Consider the following 20593-nt stretch of genomic DNA (forward strand, 5'->3'; position numbering starts at 1 on the left):
TAAAATGAATATGAGTCATCCTTCCCTCAAATTACTGGGTGTCACAAACCTTCGTACTTCCCAAGTGTTGCTTGGTTTCTTGCATGGAATATCTTTTCAGACAAGAAAAAAATTATGCTATATATCATCACTTTTGTTAAAGACATCCTTTCTGTCTCCTGTTCATCCTGGACAATACACCATTGGCAGTGATTCAGGCTGATAATTTGCAAACTCAGATGCAGCAAATAAACACATGTAAAACATCTATTCATCTATGTTAGGAGAAATCAAGTTGTAATATAGGTGAACAGGGGGATACACTCCAATTTGGAATCTATCATGTGAGTTGGAATTAATTCAATTTGAATGAACCAAGTCTGTTTTCAAATGCATTGAGGAATGTTTTGAGAAGATCTCATGCTTTTATTTTCTGTGTTAGACAGGGCTATGAAGAACTGGAAAGACAGCTGAAAGAAGTCTTTAAAGAAAGGAGCAATATCCTTCGTCAACTGTCGAAGACATCTAAAGAACTTGAAGGAATTAAAGTAAACCTCCAGGTCAGGTTCTGTCTCTGCTTCCGTAGGATTACTTTCCTTAGCTTTTTTGTACTGGTATCTATTTATTAAAACAAATTTTGTGGTTTTGGTTTTGTTTTTAGTATGTGAATAATTGTTTTTTTGCTGCTGTTGTACTTCACATAAACTGGATGTTTTTATGGAAAACATAATCCTAATGAATTGGGCTGTTTTTCCACTTAAAAATAATATGCAAATAGAGCATAGCAGGACAAAAGAGGAAGGGAAGTAAAAAAATAAGCCGTCTTAGTGAAGTTACCACCTGTTTGTCCTGGCAGCCACTATAAATGATCTTTTGCTGTTGCAGGTTGCATCTTTGCTGATGAATCACATATGTTCAGCCTAGTTTAGGTGCTCACTTTACCTCCCTGAAATGCCATCTACACGGACTGACTGGATATACTGCAGGGCATTACTTTACAAGTTTAGCTGACAAATTGTGCTAGATGAGCCTGCAGCTAGAGCTGAGATACTTCTGCATTTAACTTTTTGGTATCATGGATAGGCTGAAAGGGCAATAGTCTGATAATATCTCTGGAGTCAAATCAGGTCCTTTGAGTGAAAAGTAGATTAAAAATCTGGCTCTGGATTTGAGGTCCTGAAATCACCAGATGTTCACTTATGAGCATGCCTGTCTTTCCAGATAGAGTCTGTTGGTCTGGTGAAAACATTCAAACACGTTATCACTTGAGATTGGTCTCTGTATTTCCATGCTATTTTACAGGTTTTCTAAAATTGCACTTTTATCTTCATGTGGATGTAAGCTAGGTGGGAAAAATACTGAGGAGTAGATTCTTTGTGTCTGTTCACAGAAGAATACTGGTACTGTGTATTATTACTGTGCTAAATTATGTTATATTGTCTTATATTTCAGATTGTGGTTCTAATGAATGTCAGTTCTTAAATCTTTTATTTCTCCCCTCCCCCCCTTTTTTTTTTTTTTTCTGAGTGCTTTGCCAGTCTTTATTATTGTAGGTGTTTTCTTCCTTTTAGATAAATGTGCTGCTCCTTGTAACTAAGTTATTTTAGAATTGGATTTGCTATGGAGCACAGTTGAATGTAGTAGTTAGAAAAATGCTACTGTAAGATATTTTAGACTGATCACTGGAGAGATCCAGATATAGGCAAAGAGCTGTAGTATTCTGTATATACACACTTGTCTTTGTCATAATTTTAATGCTTTGCCATTTGTTTCTAAATCTGCTTCTTTGATTTGCTCACATTTAACATTTGAAAAACAGCTGTGTGCAGTTAGCTGTGCTTGAGTTAGGGTAAAGGAAAAGTCAGGCTATTCCTGTATTTCTCACAAGTGGCAATAATTCACTGGGAGCATTTTATGAAAGAGGACCAAATGGATCATTTCACAGATGAATAATATTAAAGATCTCTTTGGTAATAGAGTTGTTTCTTTTCTATCAGTCACTGAAAAATGATGAAGCATCAGCCAAAAATGATGTGCAGAAACTTCTGGAACTGGGCCAAAAGCAAAGGTAAGACCCCTATCTCCACCCTTCTCTTTCCATTTCCAGACTGAAAACCAACAGACCAGGAAATGTCATCTTTCCTTTTACTTTAATTTTTAAGCTGTATTCCATAGTCTGCTGATTATAACAGTAAAGTGAAGGGAGGGGATGCTATTTTGGGAAGTTATTTAAACAAATGATGTATTTGCTGATATTTGGCTAATGCTAGGAGAAGATATTAAAATGCAATAGTGAGATATCTGCTGAAGAAAGGGATTTTGAATTTGCCGTCAAGTTAGTCATGAAATCACTAGGATCTTTCCGGTATTCCAGACACATCTATTGAATGATAAAAGCAAAACTTCAGCTAATGCTCAGTTTAAACATGCATTATATGGCTTGGGTGCAGCTAGAGGTATACGTCTCAGCATCATAGCTGCCCTTGTCCATCCTTCATACATTAATGTATTTTTGTAGTGGTTTGATTGATGTGCAGCTCTGATGAAATAGATTAATCTATTAGAAGTATTAAGGGACTGTTTAGTAAATAGATCTTATTTGCAGGTGGGAGAACTGAGTCTGCAAGTTTTGCGAACTGCAAGTATTCTTCCCAATCTCTGCCTTAAATCAGTCCTTAAAGTCTCTCCAAGACCACCTAAAAGTACATGTTGACTTTTTCTTCTAAGGGATTCAACTATTGAGTATTTTGCACCATAGCAGTTCTCAGAGATAGACCCTGGATGGGTGAAAAATGATGCTGAGCATCTCTCATCTTCCTTCACAAAATAAAAGGCTTTTACAATATACCCCAAGAAAATGCCTTGGAGCTACTGTGGGTGCTTGACAGCTCTTCACAGCCTTACTGGATTTCACTTCCAGAGAGGTGTGGAAGTTCAGTGTAAGAAGGTGGTATTAAAAATGTTCCAGGGAATCTCCCTCATAGAATTTTGTTAAGGAGGGGTCACAGTTTATTTGCCAGTAGGCCTCGGGCTGTACTTCATCTGGAGTAAGTAAAAAACAGTGAACATAATGTTATGCTTAAACCTATTGTACTTCAGCCAAATTCAAGATATATCCCAATATTAAATTTATGATCTTCTTTGTTTGAACAAATGTGAGCTGTGTTTGGTCTGTGAGCACTACTCTGATTATTCTCTCCAGTGATGGATGATACAGTAAAGTTTAGAGTGCTGGAATCTCAGCTTGTAGATATAGTTCTGCTGACTTAAAATTAGTTTGGGGTTTTTTTTATCACTTTTGTGTGAATTCTTCAGTACTTACTAGGTTTCAAGTAAAACTTCACTCACTTATTGTGGTGCCTCAAGTGTTATTCTTTCTGTGCCCTATCAGCACTTTGGAATGATTGCACCTGTATGATAAAAGAGGTCTATTGTACTGATGATGCATTGGTTTCATGCTGCTCTATCACTATTTGCATTAAATCTGTTCTGTACTAGTGTTGCTAAGCATAATTTATTTAACTATTTTAAAGCAGGTAAAAACTAGTTCTTATTGTTAATAGTATGATTCCATTTCAATGTGTTTTCAGTAGCCCGCTTCCCTCACTTATTTGATGCTAATCCTTTTTGCTAGAAATGATACACTGGCAGATGTTTTGCACAGCAGGCAATTCAGTAGATGCAAAAGGTGGCCAGTTTCCATCACAGATAATTTTTGTCTTCTGTTGGCGCTGTGGATCATGGGGTCATTATGATGTTATTAGCAAGACTCATAGAAACAGTACATCTGTCTGTTACTTTGAATAATGAAAGGTGTCTTTTTTTGAAACTGAAGAATTATTTTTTAATGGACACTTGAGATGAAGTTTGTGTTCTGTGTTTTCAACAAACTAGGGAAGAAATGAAATCTCTCCAGGAGGCCTTTCAAAAGCAGCTTAATGAGGCAGCTGAGAAAGCAGAAAAGCAGCAGGCTACCGTGAGTGATTCCCTGTCCCTCTTTCATTATTTTTGTTTCTTCTGTCTTTTTTTTAACCATTTTGCCTTGAATTTGCCATTAGTTCAAGTAACTTTGCATGTAAAAACTTATTTCAAGTATGTGTTAGTATGCTAAGCTTCATGAAAAAAGGAGCTCAAGAAAGTTTGTATGTTCACAAGCGCCAAGATCCCTATTGACTAATTTTGGTGGAATTTAGGTACATGTATATACTGATGGAGATTCGTGCTTGGATACTTGGGTCTAAGTCCTTTCCCTGATGAGGTTATCTTTATAGACACTTGTATCTCATCTATACCAGTGTACACTGTCATACATCCATTGACTTTTTTGGAATCACTACTGATTTTCAGCAACAAAATAGTAGCATGTCTGATTTTGAACATAATAGATCTAATTATCACTATAGGAAGCTATTAAGTCCCATTCAGTTTCAGGCTTTAATGAAATTGTATTTCTGGATAAATTGTACAATTGGTTGGATTTTTGAATTGCGCTGTGATGTTGTGGGGCATAAATAGGCATGTTTTGCAATTGCAGGGAAAAAAAAAAAACAAACAACCAACCAAAAAGTAGAATCATGCTTTCTGTTTAATTCTAAGATGCAAAAAGGAAATTTTTCCTGTCTTGGTTAGTAGTGTTTATATAGCATGAATGCCACTGAGCGTAAGTTGACTAGATAATCTTCAGAGGTCCCTTCAAACCTCAAGTTTTATGTGATTCTTACTCTGGATTTGAAAACAATCTTCTAGAAGGATTTCTAGACCTGGTTTGAGTTTCATATTAGATAATTACTGGTTTATGTAGTAAGATTTTACTGTCATCCAGGCTCATAAAACAAGAGTTTCTCGGAGAGAAACGTTTGAAAGTTATTACTGAATTTAGGAAATATTTACAAATGCCTTCTTTTGTATGAATGTGATTGGTATGTGGCTTCATGCCCTTGGTGAACAAGATACAAGCGTGCATGTTTTACATGCTACCTTCTAATTAGAAACAGATTGAATTAGAAAATGTTGATTTTAAGCTGACGTATTCCTTTGCAGGTTTCTTTCAGTTAATGTGATTTTTGCAAACATTTTTTTTTCCCTGTTGTTGCTCAAAAGTCTGATACTGCTTTACCTGTTCTTGTCCCCCTCACAGCATATACTTAGTGGAGTTTTGGTCCTTGCAATTTTATCTAGAGAACAAAAACCCTCTTGAGGGGAGAAAAGTAGTAAACTGAATGATGTATTGAACTTGAAAAGGATAGCATATTTTGGGGTCTTTCTGTTTTACGATGGTTTTATTCTGAGGCAAGATATATAGTGGTGAAATAATTAAAAATGAGAACCCAGTTATCTCTGGCAAGTACTCAGAACATGCTGCTTGAAAGTTGTCTTTTTTTCGGGTGCATGGTCACATTCTTACTAGCTTCCTCAGCACAGTGAATTCTAGTCCTACAAATTAAATGTGGAAAACCTATTACATTATTTAATCTCTGCATTAGATTTTGATAATCAAGACTAATTCAACTGTGGGTTAGATAAATCTCAGATGTAGTGAAAGGATTATTGGCTCTGTCCTTTGTGATATTAGGTTTTTTGAAACTTGAGCAGCAGTACCTTGTGTAAATTCAGTTCACACCTCAGTGCTGGGGAGAACACAAATCAAACAAAATCTACTGTTAACTGTAAGCAAAAATATTACCTAATGCAGAAACCGGGAAAAACCCATCTGAGTTTATAATAGAATTTGGCGTAGAATGCTTATAAAGCTGAATTCTTGTATTCTAAAACTTGTCCATAATAGAATATGAAATTTGCCACTGATTTTAAGGAAGGCAGCACTGTGTCCTTGGTTTGTGACATTTATTTCTTTATGCCTCAGGGTACAGTGTACATAATGAAGCTCACCAGTGCAGTAAGACTGAATATTCAAAAAGTGCTTCAGAATCCTCAGATGAAAGCTGCAGTAGAACTGGAAATAAATATTATTCCTGTCACACAGGACTACTTTACACCTGGTTTCTTCATGTGTTTCATGTTTTTCTGAAAGTAATATGTGTGCTATGAAAGAAGGACTTAGTTACTTTGAGGCAGGCCTAGCTAGAGAATGGGAGCTTGAATTTAATTCTAATTCAATATATTGTGAGTGTTGTTTCTAATCTAATATAAGCACATTTTATTCTATGGGATTTGGTGAAGTAAATCTTGATTTCAGTCAGAGTAAATAAGAATAGAATTACATTTCTCAAAGCCAAATGAGTAAAACACTGGAGGAGGGAGTTGGAAATACATACTTCTTTGCTGCACTTGCCAAGGAGGCATAGTACAATGCGCACGGTATGCTAATTAGGTGTATATATTCAACAGGGTATACTTGCCTGAAGGTGTTCTTTATTAGGTACATCCCAAAGTGTAAGTAAGAATTTACAAGAATTAAGTCAAATTGCATGGAAAAATAACCTGAAAAGTATTCAAGGACTCTGACCAAACTAAAAGAAGGAGGGAGATACACCAATACATTACACTTTGCATCCACCTCTTGTGCAGTGTTTGGCAAGACTCTTCACTATTAGTTATATAAATGTTTCATCAGAAATTATGTCATCAATGTTATCATGTATCCTTATCCATTTCGCCTCTCCCCGCTTTCAGACTAGAGAAGCCAAGAAGGGTAGGCAGCTGAGCAGTTGCTGTTCAGAGGATCTGCTGAAGTGTTGGTGGTGGTTACAGTCTCAGAGAGCAGCCAGTGGAGCTGTTGCCAGGGTAGTAGCAACCTTCTGAGAGTAGAAGCAGGAACTCAGGCTTGAGAAAACGAGGTGTAAAGACATTCCTGTCCTTTACAGTTCTGATCTCTCTGAGGACTGACCTGGGGGCTCTTAGCAGGAGTGAGCACTCCCTTTCAGGGGTTCTTTGGTCTTCTGCTTCAGTAGTACTAATATATGAAGAACAAGAGCAGCAGTCAGTCTTCCGACCGGTCCTTTCTGGAAAATACGTGGCAGACCTCAGCAGCTCTATTTGGGATAATACAGTGTGCAGAGGAATGCTAGTTATGATAAGGGTGGCTTAAATTTTAGAGTAATCCTATGTTGCAAAGTTCAGCATCTTCCAGAAGGCCTTGGGTTGTGAGGGAGCTTCTCTACAGGCCATCTCAGACTAAAACTATGGATTATTTGTATATAAAAAAGCATTTTTTAAATAGATACAGCTTGTTAGTCTGAAGCACCAAACTGGGTTTAGTTATACAATATGCATTTAAAACATGTAAGACATCATTCCAAATAGCCTGCTGTCCTCTTTAACAGTTGATGGAGGTTGACAGAGCTTTTTGTTATGGATTTAATATCAAATGCCTAAGCAATTTATAATATATTGTTATGTGGTGAAAAAAAGTATTAATAATATCAGGCTATATCTCTAAATGTGAAGTGGAACCGCTGCTTCCAGAAACAGGATTAGGGACCATGGACTAATTTGCACTTTTCTTTTCAAAAAGGAAGATGGCAAATGACACGTGGAACTTGGAAGTGTTTTTTTTGTCCCAAGTAGATTTGAATAAATAGAGTAACGAGTGATTCTGTATCTCTGCATTAGGTTAACAGGCTCTTAGAGCTTTTTGGTGAAAGATTCTTCATTTGACTGTGTTTTCATGCTGGCTGCTTGTATCTAATAGTTGGGGTTTTTTTAGTAAGAGACCTCGAGGTTTGTAAAGCTGTTTACCAGTATCTGCAGTTAAAGTTCATAAAAAGAGCTGGATGGCACTGGATGAGAGAGAAAATAAAGAATGAAATAGGGAATTACTCAAAAATAGTTTGGCTAAGTAGAGCAATTTTAGTCTGTATTTACATTCTGTTACTGTTGGTATTTTATATCATGTTTATGGTTTTAAAAAGACGTGGTGGAATGAAAATACAATTATAGTACCGTCTGTCAAAATAAAGTGGAAAATGTCTGTGTAAATTCCGTTTTCCCAGTTGCTCTGTGTTCACTATGAAAAATGAGAACTGAGTAACGCATTATGTAAGACTTGTAAAAATAAGCAATAAGCAATCTGGTTATCTTGAAATTAATAGGGTTTTTCTTAGGAATAGAAGACTAACAGAATACGGGGAATTTAATTTGGACATATCCACTACCAAAAGAGTCTTAAGAATCATCAGAAGGTCATGTGAGCAGTACTTTTTATAAAAAAAAAATCAGATGCTCATTCACTTGTGTCTTTGACAAAATTATGTTTAATCACATCGCGATTCCCGACATCTCCCGATCCCCGAAGCCCCAGCAGCCCTTGCGAGAGAGCGGCTGACGGGGCAGGGGCGTTCCCGCGGTGACGGCGGGAGATTTAAAAGCGGCTGCAACTCGATCCTAGCAGTCAGTCAGCTGATCGGAGCTAGCCCAGCTAGAGCCGGAGCCGGCACGCTGCAGAGACCACGAGGGTCAGAAGAGATTAGGAAAATCAGAGGGGACAGCGCAGAGACATCGCGATTCCCGACATCTCCCGATCCCCGAAGCCCCAGCAGCCCTTGCGAGAGAGCGGCTGACGTGGCAGGGGGCGTTCCCGCGGTAACGGCGACCGCACCCCTGCCCCTTGCCTTGAAAGAGCCTTAGGGAGGGCAGTGACCAGGCGCAGGGAGGAACAAGCAGGTCGTGTTGTGGGCTCTGTTGCTGGTGTCCCAGACTGCTGACCAATATGGTCGCCTCCAGAAGGAGAGCCTGCAGTAAGGAGACTGTAGCAACTCAGACAGAGACCCTGCCCCAAACCGTGGCTGTTCAGGTCTCTGGCTGCAGGGAGTGCCAGAGCCTGCTGCTGCCGAGGGAGGGAGGCCAGCATTCCACCTGTGTGAGGTGTGAGCAGGTAGAAGATCTGCTTAGCTTGGTGGCAGAACTTAAGGAGGAGGTCGAGACGCTGAGGACCATCAGGGAGTGTGAAAGGGAGATCGACTGGTGGAGTAACTCCCTACCGTGCCAGCAGGAACGGTTCCAGGGAGATACCCCCCACAAGGGGATGGACCCCCTGTCCTCTCAGACAGAGGGGGATGACCCGAGACAGCCCCTGCCCTGTAGCTGTCGCGCAGAGGTAAGGGACCAAAAAGACGATGAGGGCTGGAAGCGAGTTCCAGTTCGGAACTGTGGGCAACCCTCCTCCCTTCCTGCCCTGCTTCCCCAGGTGCCCCTCCGTAATAGGTTTGAGGCCCTGGATCTTGATGGAGAGGTAAGTGAGGATGTGGTGCAAGGCCAGACTACCAGGTCACATAGGAAAAAGCGGTCGACTTCGCACCTCAAGACTGCCTCTGACAAGAAAGAAAGAAAAATCATTCTTGTAGGCGATTCCCTTCTGAGAGGAACAGAGGGCCCGATATGCAGAGTTGACCCTCATCATAGGGAAGTGTGTAGTCTGCCTGGAGCCTGGATCAGGGATATCACCAGGGCGCTCCCCAGCCTGGTGCACCCGACAGACTACTACCCGCTGCTGGTCTTCCAGACAGGTGGGGGGGAAGCTGCTTCCCGCAGTCTGAGGGGGATGAAGAAAGACTACAGGGCCTTAGGGCGGATGGTGAAAGAGTCTGGGGCTCAAGTGATCTTCTCCTCAGTTCTTCCATCTTCCGGTGATGATGTGGGATTGAATGGGAAAATTCAGTCCGTAAACAATTGGCTACGAGACTGGTGCTTTAGGCAGGGCTTTGGGTTCTTTGATAACAGCTGGTTTTATAAGGCTCCAGTCCGGATGATGGCACGTGGGAAAGGTTTAACTCACAGAGGCAAAAGGATGCTGGGGCATGAATTAGCAGGGCTCATCTGGAGAGCTTTAAACTAGATTCGAAGGGGGATGGGGTTGTAACTGGGCTTGCCCCAGTGGGGCAGCACTCTAGGATTGATGAAGACTGGGAGGCCTCCTATAATCCTACGGTGAAATTGGTGAGCTCAGCTCCCTCCTTGAAATGCCTGTACATCAATGCACGCAGCATGGGAAATAAGCAGGAGGAGTTGGAGACCTGTGTTAAGTCAGGAGATTATGATCTGGTGGCAATTACAGAGACGTGGTGGGACAGCTCGCATGACTGGAATATACTCATGGAGGGCTATGTCCTTTTCAGGAAAGACAGGCCAGCCAGGCGGGGTGGTGGGGTTGCTCTTTATGTGCGAGAGCAGCTGCAATGTACTGAGTTCTGTCCAGGGACAGAGGATGAGCGAGTTGAGAGTCTGTGGGTGAGAATTAAGGGGCAGGCTGGCAGGGGCGATACTGTTGTGGGTGTCTGTTACAGGCCACCAGATCAGGGTGAGGAAGTTGACGAGGCCTTCTACAAGCAGCTGAGAGCGGCCTCACAGTCACAGGCCATGGTCGTCGTGGGGGATTTTAATTTCCCTGATGTTTGCTGGAAGGACTACTCAGCAACCCAGCCGCAGTCCAGGAGGTTCCTCCAGTGTATGGATGATAACTTCCTCATGCAAATGGTGGATGAGCCAACCAGGAGAGGAGCGCTGCTGGATCTCATCCTCACTAACAAGGAGGGTTTGGTCGAAGCGGTAAAGGTTGAGGGCTGCCTTGGTTGCAGCGACCACGAGATGGTGGAATTCAGGATCTTGTGTGGTAGGACCAATACAATAGCAAGTAGAATTGCAACCCTGGACTTTAGCAGGGCAAACTTTGGCCTTTTCAAGCAACTGCTAGGGGAAGTCCCATGGGCAAGGCTGCTTGTAGGTAAAGGGGCCCAAGATAGTTGGCTGACATTCAAGAATTGCTTATTCCAAGCTCAAGAGCAGAGCATCCCGACACGTAGGAAGTCAAGGAAGAGGGCCAGGAGACCTGCGTGGCTGAATAAGGAACTGATGGGTATGCTCAAGTGGAAGAGGAGAGTTTATAGGTCATGGAAGGAGGGGCTGGCCACTCGGGAGGAATATAAGGCTGCTGCTAGAGGATGTAGGAGGGCAGCTAGGATGGCTAAGGCCTCCTTAGAATTAAATCTGGCGAGAGGGGTCAAGGACAGCAGAAAGAGCTTTTTCAAATACGTGGCTGATAAAACTAACACCAGAGGCAAGGTTGGCCCACTGGTGAATGGGATGGGTGCCCTGGTGACAGAAGATACTGAGATGGCAGAGTTATTGAATGCCTTCTTTGTCTCTGTCTACTCTGCCGGAGGCAGTCCTGAAGAGCCCTGTACTCCTGAGACCTCAGATGAAGTCAGGTCACTGGAGCAGTTTGCCTTAGTCCATGAGGAATGGGTTAGGGACCAGTTGAGCAATCTGGACATCCATAAATCCATGGGTCCAGATGGGATGCACCCGCGGGTGCTGAGGGAACTGGCGGAAGTCATTGCTAGACCACTCTCCATCATCTTTACCAAGTCTTGGGAAACGGGAGAGGTGCCTGAGGGCTGGAGGAAAGCAAATGTCACTCCAGTCTTCAAAAAGGGCAAGAAGGAGGACCCGGGTAACTATAGACCGGTCAGCCTCACCTCCATCCCTGGGAAAGTGATGGAACACCTTATCCTTGATGCCATCTTAAGGCATGTGAAGGATAAGAGGGTTATGAGGGGCAGTCAACATGACTTTACCAAGGGGAAGTCATGCTTGACCAACCTCATAGCCTTTTATGAGGAAATAACACAGTGGATGGATGATGGCAGAGCAGTGGATGTGGTCTACCTTGACTTCAGCAAAGCATTTGACACAGTCTCCCACAGCATCCTCATAGCTAAATTGAGGAAGTGTGGCCTGGATGATCAGGTAGTGAGATGGACTGCGAACTGGCTGAAGGACAGAAGCCAGAGAGTTGTAGTCTATGGGGCGGAGTCCAGTTGGAGGCCTGTATCTAGTGGAGTGCCTCAAGGGTCAGTACTGGGACCAGTATTATTTAATATATTCATCAATGATTTAGATGAGGGAATTGAGTGTACTGTCAGCAAGTTTGCTGATGACACTAAGCTGGGAGGAGTGGCTGACACGCCAGAAGGCTGTGCTGCCATCCAGCGAGACCTGGACAGGCTGGAGAGTTGGGCAGGGAGAAACTTGATGAAATATAACAAGGGAAAGTGTAGAGTCCTGCATCTGGGCAGGAACAACCCCAGGTTCCAGTATAGGTTGGGGAACGACCTGTTAGAGAGTAGTGTAGGGGAGAGGGACCTGGGGGTCCTAGTGAATGGCAGGATGACCATGAGCCAACACTGTGCCCTTGTGGCCAAGAAGGCCAATGGCATCCTGGGGTGTATTAGAAGGGGGGTGGTCAGTAGGTCGAGAGAGGTCCTCCTTCCCCTCTACTCTGCCCTGGTGAGACCGCATCGGGAATGTTGTGTCCAGTTCTGGGCCCCTCAGTTCAAGAAGGACAGGGACCTGCTGGAGAGAGTCCAGCACAGGGCGACAAAGATGATTAAGGGAGTGGAGCATCTCCCTTATGAGGAAAGGCTGAGGGAGCTGGGTCTCTATAGTTTGGAGAAGAGGAGACTGCGGGGGGACCTTATTAGTGTATATAAATATATAAAGGGGGAGTGTCATGAGGATGGAGCCAGGCTCTTCTCAATGGCAAACAATGATAGGACAAGGGGTAATGGGTACAAACTGGAACACAAGAGGTTCCACTTAAACTTGAGAAGAAACTTCTTCTCAGTGAGGGTGACGGAACACTGGAACAGGCTGCCCAGGGAGGTTGTGGAGTCTCCTTCTCTGGAGACATTCAAAACCCACCTGGACACATTCCTATGTAACCTTATTTAGGTGTTCCTGCTCTGGCAGGGGGATTGGACTAGATGATCTTTTGAGGTCCCTTCCAATCTCTAACATACTGTGATACTGTGATACAATATGATTTACATTTGATTAATTACATTCAAGAAATCCTAGTCGGTAGCAATACATTTAGCTTTGCTTTTAAAAGTATTTAACACTTTGTAGAACAGTTATTGCCCAAGGAAATAGTATTTCCTATGATTTAGGTAATAGCCTAAGGAATTCACTCTGGCTTTTAGAGTGAATTCTTGTGTTATAGCTTGAAAATGAGACCATGAAGATTAATATGGGGTATAGTAGGGTTTCCAGATACGGCCAAAATAGATGTTAATAAATGTATTCCAGTCCTGTATTACTTGCTCGTGTCTTAGTCCTGAGCAAGATAGAACAAGTCTGGAGGTAAGCAAATGCTCATGCAGCTGAGATTGGACTGTGTGGTAATGTTGCTATATTGGTATTCCTCCATCCTTCATCTGTAGTGAATAACTAACTATTGTCTGACTCTTAGAATTACATCCCTGCCATCTGCTAAAGTATTCTGTATTTCGATGGGAGGAAATTTAATTTGAACATTTCAAGGTCACAGACTGCTGTGAGTAAAGGCCACTGAATGGAAGCTGTTGCCTTTAATAAATGTAATGAGCTCTGAAACACACAAAGCTCTGCTCCAGGAGACAGAAGCAGTGTCCTTGCTTAATATTGCAAAGTTCAGCCTTAGAACAACAGGTTTTCATTCCTTATTTTCATAATTACAACTAGATAGAAATTAAAGGCAGCCAACATGTGGGGGGAGGTGAATGTCAAATAAGAAGGAAGAGTGGGTGGGAAGGAGGAAGAGGCATAGAAAGTTTCCCAGTTTCAATTTTTCAGTTTCTGTGCCTTTTAGTTTGGGGCTGGGTATAAATGTCCATTCTTGTTTACGATGCTGTCGGGATTTGGTGACTGAAGGTAGAAGTTTTACAATTCAGGAAAATTGTATTATGCCTTGTCCTTAGGACTACCTAAAAGCATCATGCAAATGGTCTGATACAGACTGATCTTCCTTAAAGCATGAAATTATAGACATAGATGCACTTAATGGTAGGGTTATCTCTGTATTAGCTCCAGTAGCCAAGCCATATAAATCTCTCCTGTGTGGTTCTCTGTGACTATTCTTTATGACTAAGTGGTCCTTCAGTTGTTAGAAATTTACTAGAAGCTTTAAAAAGGTTGTTTCAATATGAAAGTAAAAATTAAGTACTTCATATTAATGTTATTTTTTTTAAAAAAAGGGGTGTATTTTTTTTTTCCTGAAACAGTAATTCTGCACGATTTAAGATGTCCATATCAGTGATACCAGATGTATGTGTATGTTAATAGTAATTAATAAATATTGCTGATTTTAACTAATGTAGATTACTGGTTAAATTAACAGCCTTGTAATGTCTTAAATACCTCTTTCCGACAAAATCCAAGCTGATACTTACAACTTGTGCACACAAATAATAATTTTGGTAGGATATGTCTAATTGTTTAATATGTATTAAGCTTTAGAAGTGAAGTGCTTTCAAGGAATATTAGTAGTCTTTTAAGAGTGATGACTAAGAAAGAGAACACTCTTTAACAGAGGTCAGTATATTATTTTTGTCAGTATTTAATGGTAGCTGGAAAATCCTTTGAACAGCTGAAAAATCAAAAACTCACCATATGAATAGTTATTTATGTTTCTCCCTGTTAAACCTGATCTTATAGTTTGATTGTTACCCTTATTTTTTGTTCTGCAAAAGCTTCATATTTATTGTACAGTATACATGGACTAAATGTCAGTACTTGTGGATGTGATTGCTAGGCAAGTGCTGACTATATTAATGTTCTGTTAAAACATCACCCTCAGTGGTTGCTGGATGTCCAGTTAGGATTTCCACAACCAAACCACTTCGAGTTTTGCAAGACTTTGCAAAAGAAGTTCCATTTATGCATGTCAGATGGCACTAGCATCATGGACCTCCACCTACTTTCCTGTGTTTAGTGATGGTAATGCTGACTGAGTTCACTTTTGATACAGATGAGAGTGATGTCATGTTTGGTGATGGTTTTTAAACACATTTGTCTACTTGAGTGTGGACATGATTCTAAGAACAGCTGTCATACCATGCAAATTCAGTTTTATTTTTAATCTGCATGACATCCAAAGCATTAATCTTTAGGTCAGTGTCTCTGTGATCTAAATCTGTTTTCTTACAGAGGTTTTGGGGTTTTTAACAAGTCTGCTGCAATGTGAAAGCAACTGTAATTTCCTGTGAATGTAGATCCTTTTGTATCAGTGGGGGAGAGAAAGTGACACTGGGTGCATAGGGATGAACATTTTGCTAATTAAGGTACTCACGAGCATCCCCTTTCACAGTGAAATGAATGCCATATTTTAATCGTAGTTATTATAATTACACCCTCCTTTCTCCTAGTAAATTCTATAATCCAGGAGGAAAGCTCAATTCTGAAAGAAACAGTCTGATTTGTAAGCATAATCTTTTAAACTGTGTTTGATTAAATTCAGTCTTAAAATTAAGATTGGATTTTTTACTTTCCATGGCAAGTCTTTGAACTACATGGGAACTAAAGACCCGATTTGAAAGCTTTCACATATAATATACTTTATTCTGCAGTTGAGTCTGATCAGAATTAAGGGGTTATTAATCTCATAAGGACCAGTACTATAGCTTTCAAAAAAAATAACTGCATTAGAAACCTGCTGTGGTAGATTTTGTGTTCTCAGAGGGTAAAACCAGAATTTAGATTGTAAAATAAGTTACTATCATTGTAAAAATCTTTAGTTCTCTGAAGATCATTGCAGAAGAGTAAACTCTATATCTACTGGTGCAAAAGTAAGCCTGCTTATGTACACTGATTTTCTTTTGATTATAAGTCTTCTAGTAAATAACGCTGCATGTTTGTAGCAAATACCTAACTGTGGCCTATATCAATGTGGTATATAAGCAGAAGTTTGGGGTTGGTTGTTTTTTTGTTGTTGTTCTGTTTTCAAAGCTGTGAATGGAGTAAAAAAAATATGAATGATTAAACTGATGTTTAGGTATCTTTCAACAACTCACACCCAGCATTTCCTTAAACTTGTAGATCAACTTTTTGAAGACTGAAATGGAAAGGAAAAGCAAAATGATCCGTGACCTCCAAAATGAGGTAAGAGGAACAGAGGAGTCTCATCTTCAATTAGAGTTTACACTGAAGGATATTGTAGTTTGTTTTCATGTTTAAAACCTGTGTTGTTTAATAGGAAGGTAAAGCTCCAGTGAAATACTGTAAAAAAAAAAAAAAAAAAAAAAAAAAAAAAAGGAGATGCCTAATAAAATCTACCCTGCCACACATTCCAAAGATGTTTTCCTAAGCTTTCTATGTCATGACTATTAATCCCAGATACATCCCAAAATCCCAAATAAAACATAAACTATATTTTCTTTAATTTATGTTAGTACTAAGCTGAACTTATTTTGAAATTTGATCTTGGAGTAGAAACTTAAAACCTCTGAGCAGCATACCATTTTTTTTTTTATAATTTTTTTCTCCCCAAACAAGTTGTCTGTATCAGGATATAGTTTCCTGTTCCATTGATTTGTTTTGCAAAGAACTTCGCACTTGAAAATATTCAGGTGACCTCTTGTTCTCTTACCAGTCAGGCTTCTTGTCTCTATCTCTTCTGTTCAGTTCTTACAGTTTACTCATTTAAACTGTCCTGAGTTTGATGTGTGTGAAAACTTGATGTCCCTAAAGCATTTGTTTAAAGTGTTCTCTGATGTCTTTGGTCTATGACAATGTATATATATAGGTTTAATCTGAAAGAAGTGGAGATCTCTTTTGAAGTTGCAAAGGAAATATGGTTCATTTTAATTGTTCACATTATTTAAGCTGAGTTCGCAGTTGTCTTCACCTACAGTCACAACTGTGTTGCTTGCTTTTCCTACCTGTGATCACTGGATGCTTTGCACTTAAGCCTGTTAATTTTAATAAATCATATCAGTAGAATCCTATTGACCAGCCAAAAAAAAGAAAAAAATCCTATTGCTTACTGCACACAAAGGTACCACACAAATTCAGGCCTGTGGCAAACCCGAGGAGTCACCATGTTCTGGTAGATGGTGCTCTGGTGTGTCTCCTCCTGTCTTTTGAATTACAAGAACATAAGAAATGCTCAACATCTGGAATCACTGGGTTTGGGATGCTAGAAAAGACGTGTCTCTGTAGTATATTCTTATGAACCTGTTGTCTGTTAATTTCTCTAAGTCCTTTTTTCATACCAGATACTTCCATAACTTCTTACACTGTCGAATTCCCTCTTACTTTACTCTCTATGTTTAAATTATTTTTTTTTTTATATTTTCCTGTTCTCCTCCCTTGAGCAAGTTTTTCTAAATTCTGAGTTGTTCCTTGTGTAGCCACCTTAGCTTTATTGAGTCATTCAAGGTTTTAAGTGCTTCTAATACAGCATTTTTTTTACAGCTTCTAGGCAGTTTGTATGTTTTTGATTGTCTGGCTGCTCCTTTCAGAGTTTGTTACTGTTTGCTTTATTTATACGTAGTACCCTTCCATGAAGTAGAGTGTCTGCGTGCTGGATTTATGTGTTTTGCTGTCCTGCCACAGTAGCACATGTGACTGCACTTTGTTAGCAGTTGTGAACCCATGGAAATCCTTGAGAAAAAGACAGAATAATGTCTTTTCTTGGGGGGTTGCAGGGCTGGCTGCAGTAATTTAGCTTCTTTCAGTCATGTTGCAAATGTCTGGTGCTAATGAAGCTTCAGTCTGATTGGGGTCACTCTGCTAAATGAAGAATGTAAAAGATTATGATTTTTCTTTGATAACTTTGCGAATCCTTATAGAATAGATAAACACACAGAGGAAAAGCATAGAAGTATAAAAAAAGAAAGTATAAGTTTTTAATAAAAACAATATAAAGTTTTGCTTATAAAAGTGAAACTGTAAAGTGAGTGAGTGACTGTTCTGGGTTCAGCTGTAGCAGTCATTTTTCTCCTTCTTAGTAGCTGGTGCAGTGCTGTGTTTTCGACTGATAACAGTGCTGATAACACCAGCATAATAATAACCATAATAACCAGTGGTTTTAGTTGTTGCTAAGTAATGTTTACTCCTATCAAGGACTTTTCAGTCTCTCATACTCTGCCTGTGAGGAGGGGCACAGGAAGCTGGGAGGAAGCAGAGACAGGACACCTGACCCAAACTAACCAAAGGAGTATTCCATACCACAGCACATCATGCCCAGTGTATAAACTAGGAGGGAGTTACCTGGAAGGCCCAGATTGCTGCTCAGGGCAGGCTGGATATTGGTTGGTGGGTGGTGAGGGGCTGTATTCTCTCCACTTGTTATTTCCCTTATCATTATTATTATTGGTGGTAGCAGTAGTGGTTTTGTGTTTATGCCTTAGTTACTGGACTGTTCTTATCCTGTGGGAGTTGGATTCTTTCAGTTCTCCTCCCCCTCCCTCTGGGTTCTGAGTTACCTCCTGGGCTTAAACCGCAACACTGACATTTATAAGATCATAAATATTTAAGGAGTACTTTTGATATGTGTCACTACTATCCCGCCACATTTGGTGGTGATTTTGCCTGAGTTTTTAGGAAAGTACTTTGACTACAAAACAGCAGAGAAGATGGATAGGGGTTTTGTGAGTCTCTGAGTGAACAGTTTCTAGAGTCCTGTGTAAATGTTATTTGGGACATCTGCAATTGAGACTTTTCAAAATGCAAAAATAGAAATAGCTTATAGAAAAAATATAATTAACCTTAGAGCAGTGATTAGACTAGAGGTACTGGTATAGGTGCAAGTAGAACCCAACAAGTGAATACATTTCCAGTTTCCTGAGGCCTTCAGTGCTGTGTTTTCTAGTCTAGCTCAGTTTCTTCTCCGTCCTCCATATATCCAAATTACATAGGACTTAATTGTAATTAAAATGGTCTTAGAATTATTAAAAAAGATCTGTCTGATTTGTATTACCTCTTTTAGGTCATAAAATTAAAAAGGTGGTGGTGGGAAGTTCTACTGAGAAGAAAAAGGCCACATTCTTCTCTAGAGAAATAATGAATCAATGTCTAGATGCACTAACTGGAGCTACAGACTCTTCCAGTACTTTCTACAGATGTATCAAACTTGATGTAGGAATAAAATGATTGAATCTTCCAGAGGGAGTATAATAACAAAGACATAACTAAGAGAAAGAGACTTAATACCATATGCAGCAAAGAGGAAATGAGGTGTAGAAAAAATGCAATAAATATTTGGTCTTCCAGGTTTTCAAAATTGCATGAGAAATGATAAAGGCCAGTTTCCCCTGTGCTCACCAAATGCCACCCCCCTCCCCAAGAGACAAGGGTTTTGCACACCTATGTATGTAAAAGCAGCAATGATATGTAGCTAAATATATGTGTATATAAAAAGCAGGAAAAACTTTGATGCAAGTGCTCAACAGCACTTGGATTCAGGTGATGCATTTGCCATTCTTTTATTCCTACTCTATCCAAACACATTCATGTGATAAATAGTGGAAAAGTCTGCACAAGTGATCAGTTTTTTGTTTCCAGTTAATCAAATTACCTCAAATGTTTCCATATTTTAATGTTATCAACTTGCAAGATATTCCAAGAGCTGAAGGAGAAAACTGTGGGCACTTTTTATTCTGCACTTATTTTAAGAGGAAACACAGAATAGTACTTGTGATTAAAGCAGGAGCATGGTCATAGCGTGCCCTGGAAATCAGAAGCTCCAGCATTCTGTTCTTGGCTCAGCCATATAAACTTGACTTGAGAGAAATTTGATTTGACAGCATTGCTTAGTACTTCTATGTATCAGCTACCATGTGGAAATGGAACCAATAGCTGCCTTACAGCTTTCTATTAAATTTCTATACTATGTTTCATGGTTCCCTAAATGTAAGTCCATTAATACCAGTGTGCTCAAATTTCAGTAATTGTTTTTGAGAGTTTCAGTAGGCACTTCATATTTTGACAAAGATTTAGATAGATTTAAATAGTATGATTTCAAGGAAATATGTTATCTAGGTCTTGCCTCCAATCACTGAATATACAGTATGCCTTAAAAAATCATAGAATCATAGAATAGTTAGGGTTGGAAAGGACCTTAAGATCATCTAATTCCAACCCCCCTGCCATGGGCAGGGACACCTCACACTAAACCATGCCACCCAAGGCTTCCTCCAACCCTGCCTTGAACACCGCCAAGGATGGAGCATTCACAGCTTCCCAGGGATGGAGCATTCACAACATTCTCCAACTGGAATGGAGCATTCACAACCCATTCCAGTGCCTCACCACCCTCACAGTAAAGAATTTCTTCCTTAGATCCAAATAAGTTTTAACCCATTACCCCTTGTCCTATCACTACAGTCCCTAATGAAGAGTCCATCTCCAGCATCCTTGTAGGCCCCCTTCAGATACTGGAAGGCTGCTATGAGGTCTCCACGCAGCCTTCTCTTCTCCAGGCTAAACAGCCCCAACTTTCTCAGCCTATCTTCATACGGGAGGTGCTCCAGCTGCCTGATCACCCTCATGGCCTCCTCTGGACTTGTTCCAACAGTTCCATGTCTTTTCTATGTTGAGGACACCAGAACTGTATACAGTACTCCAAGTGAGGTCTCACAAGAGCAGAGTAGAGGGGCAGGATCACCTCCTTTGACCTGCTGGTCGCGCTCCTTTTGACACAGCCCAGGATACCGTTGGCTTTCTGGGCTACGAGCTCACACTGCAGCCGGCTCATGTTCATTTTCATATTGACTAACACCCCAAGTCCTTCCACAGGGCTGCTCTGAATCTCTTCTCTGCCCAACCTGTAGCTGTGCCTGGGATTGCTCCAACCCAGGTGTAGGACCTTGCACTTGTCATGGTTAAACTTCATAAGGTT

General features: G+C 40.5%; 1 protein-coding gene across 1 annotated transcript in view; it reads left to right on the forward strand.

The window, feature by feature from the left end:
- The window catches only part of LUZP2 (leucine zipper protein 2), a gene marked incomplete at both ends in the record, with an annotated part of 198275 nt that overhangs the window by 78663 nt on the left and 99019 nt on the right, over positions 1–20593 (forward strand). Inside the window, 4 exons of the mRNA XM_080619303.1 lie at positions 422–539; positions 1977–2047; positions 3874–3955; positions 15790–15852. Of these exons, the coding sequence (XP_080475429.1) occupies positions 422–539; positions 1977–2047; positions 3874–3955; positions 15790–15852 (334 nt within the window). The remainder of the gene's footprint in view (positions 1–421; positions 540–1976; positions 2048–3873; positions 3956–15789; positions 15853–20593) is intronic.

This window comes from Psittacula echo, assembly GCF_963264785.1.
Source record: "Psittacula echo genome assembly, chromosome: 5".
NCBI classification, from domain to species: Eukaryota; Metazoa; Chordata; class Aves; order Psittaciformes; family Psittacidae; genus Psittacula; species Psittacula echo.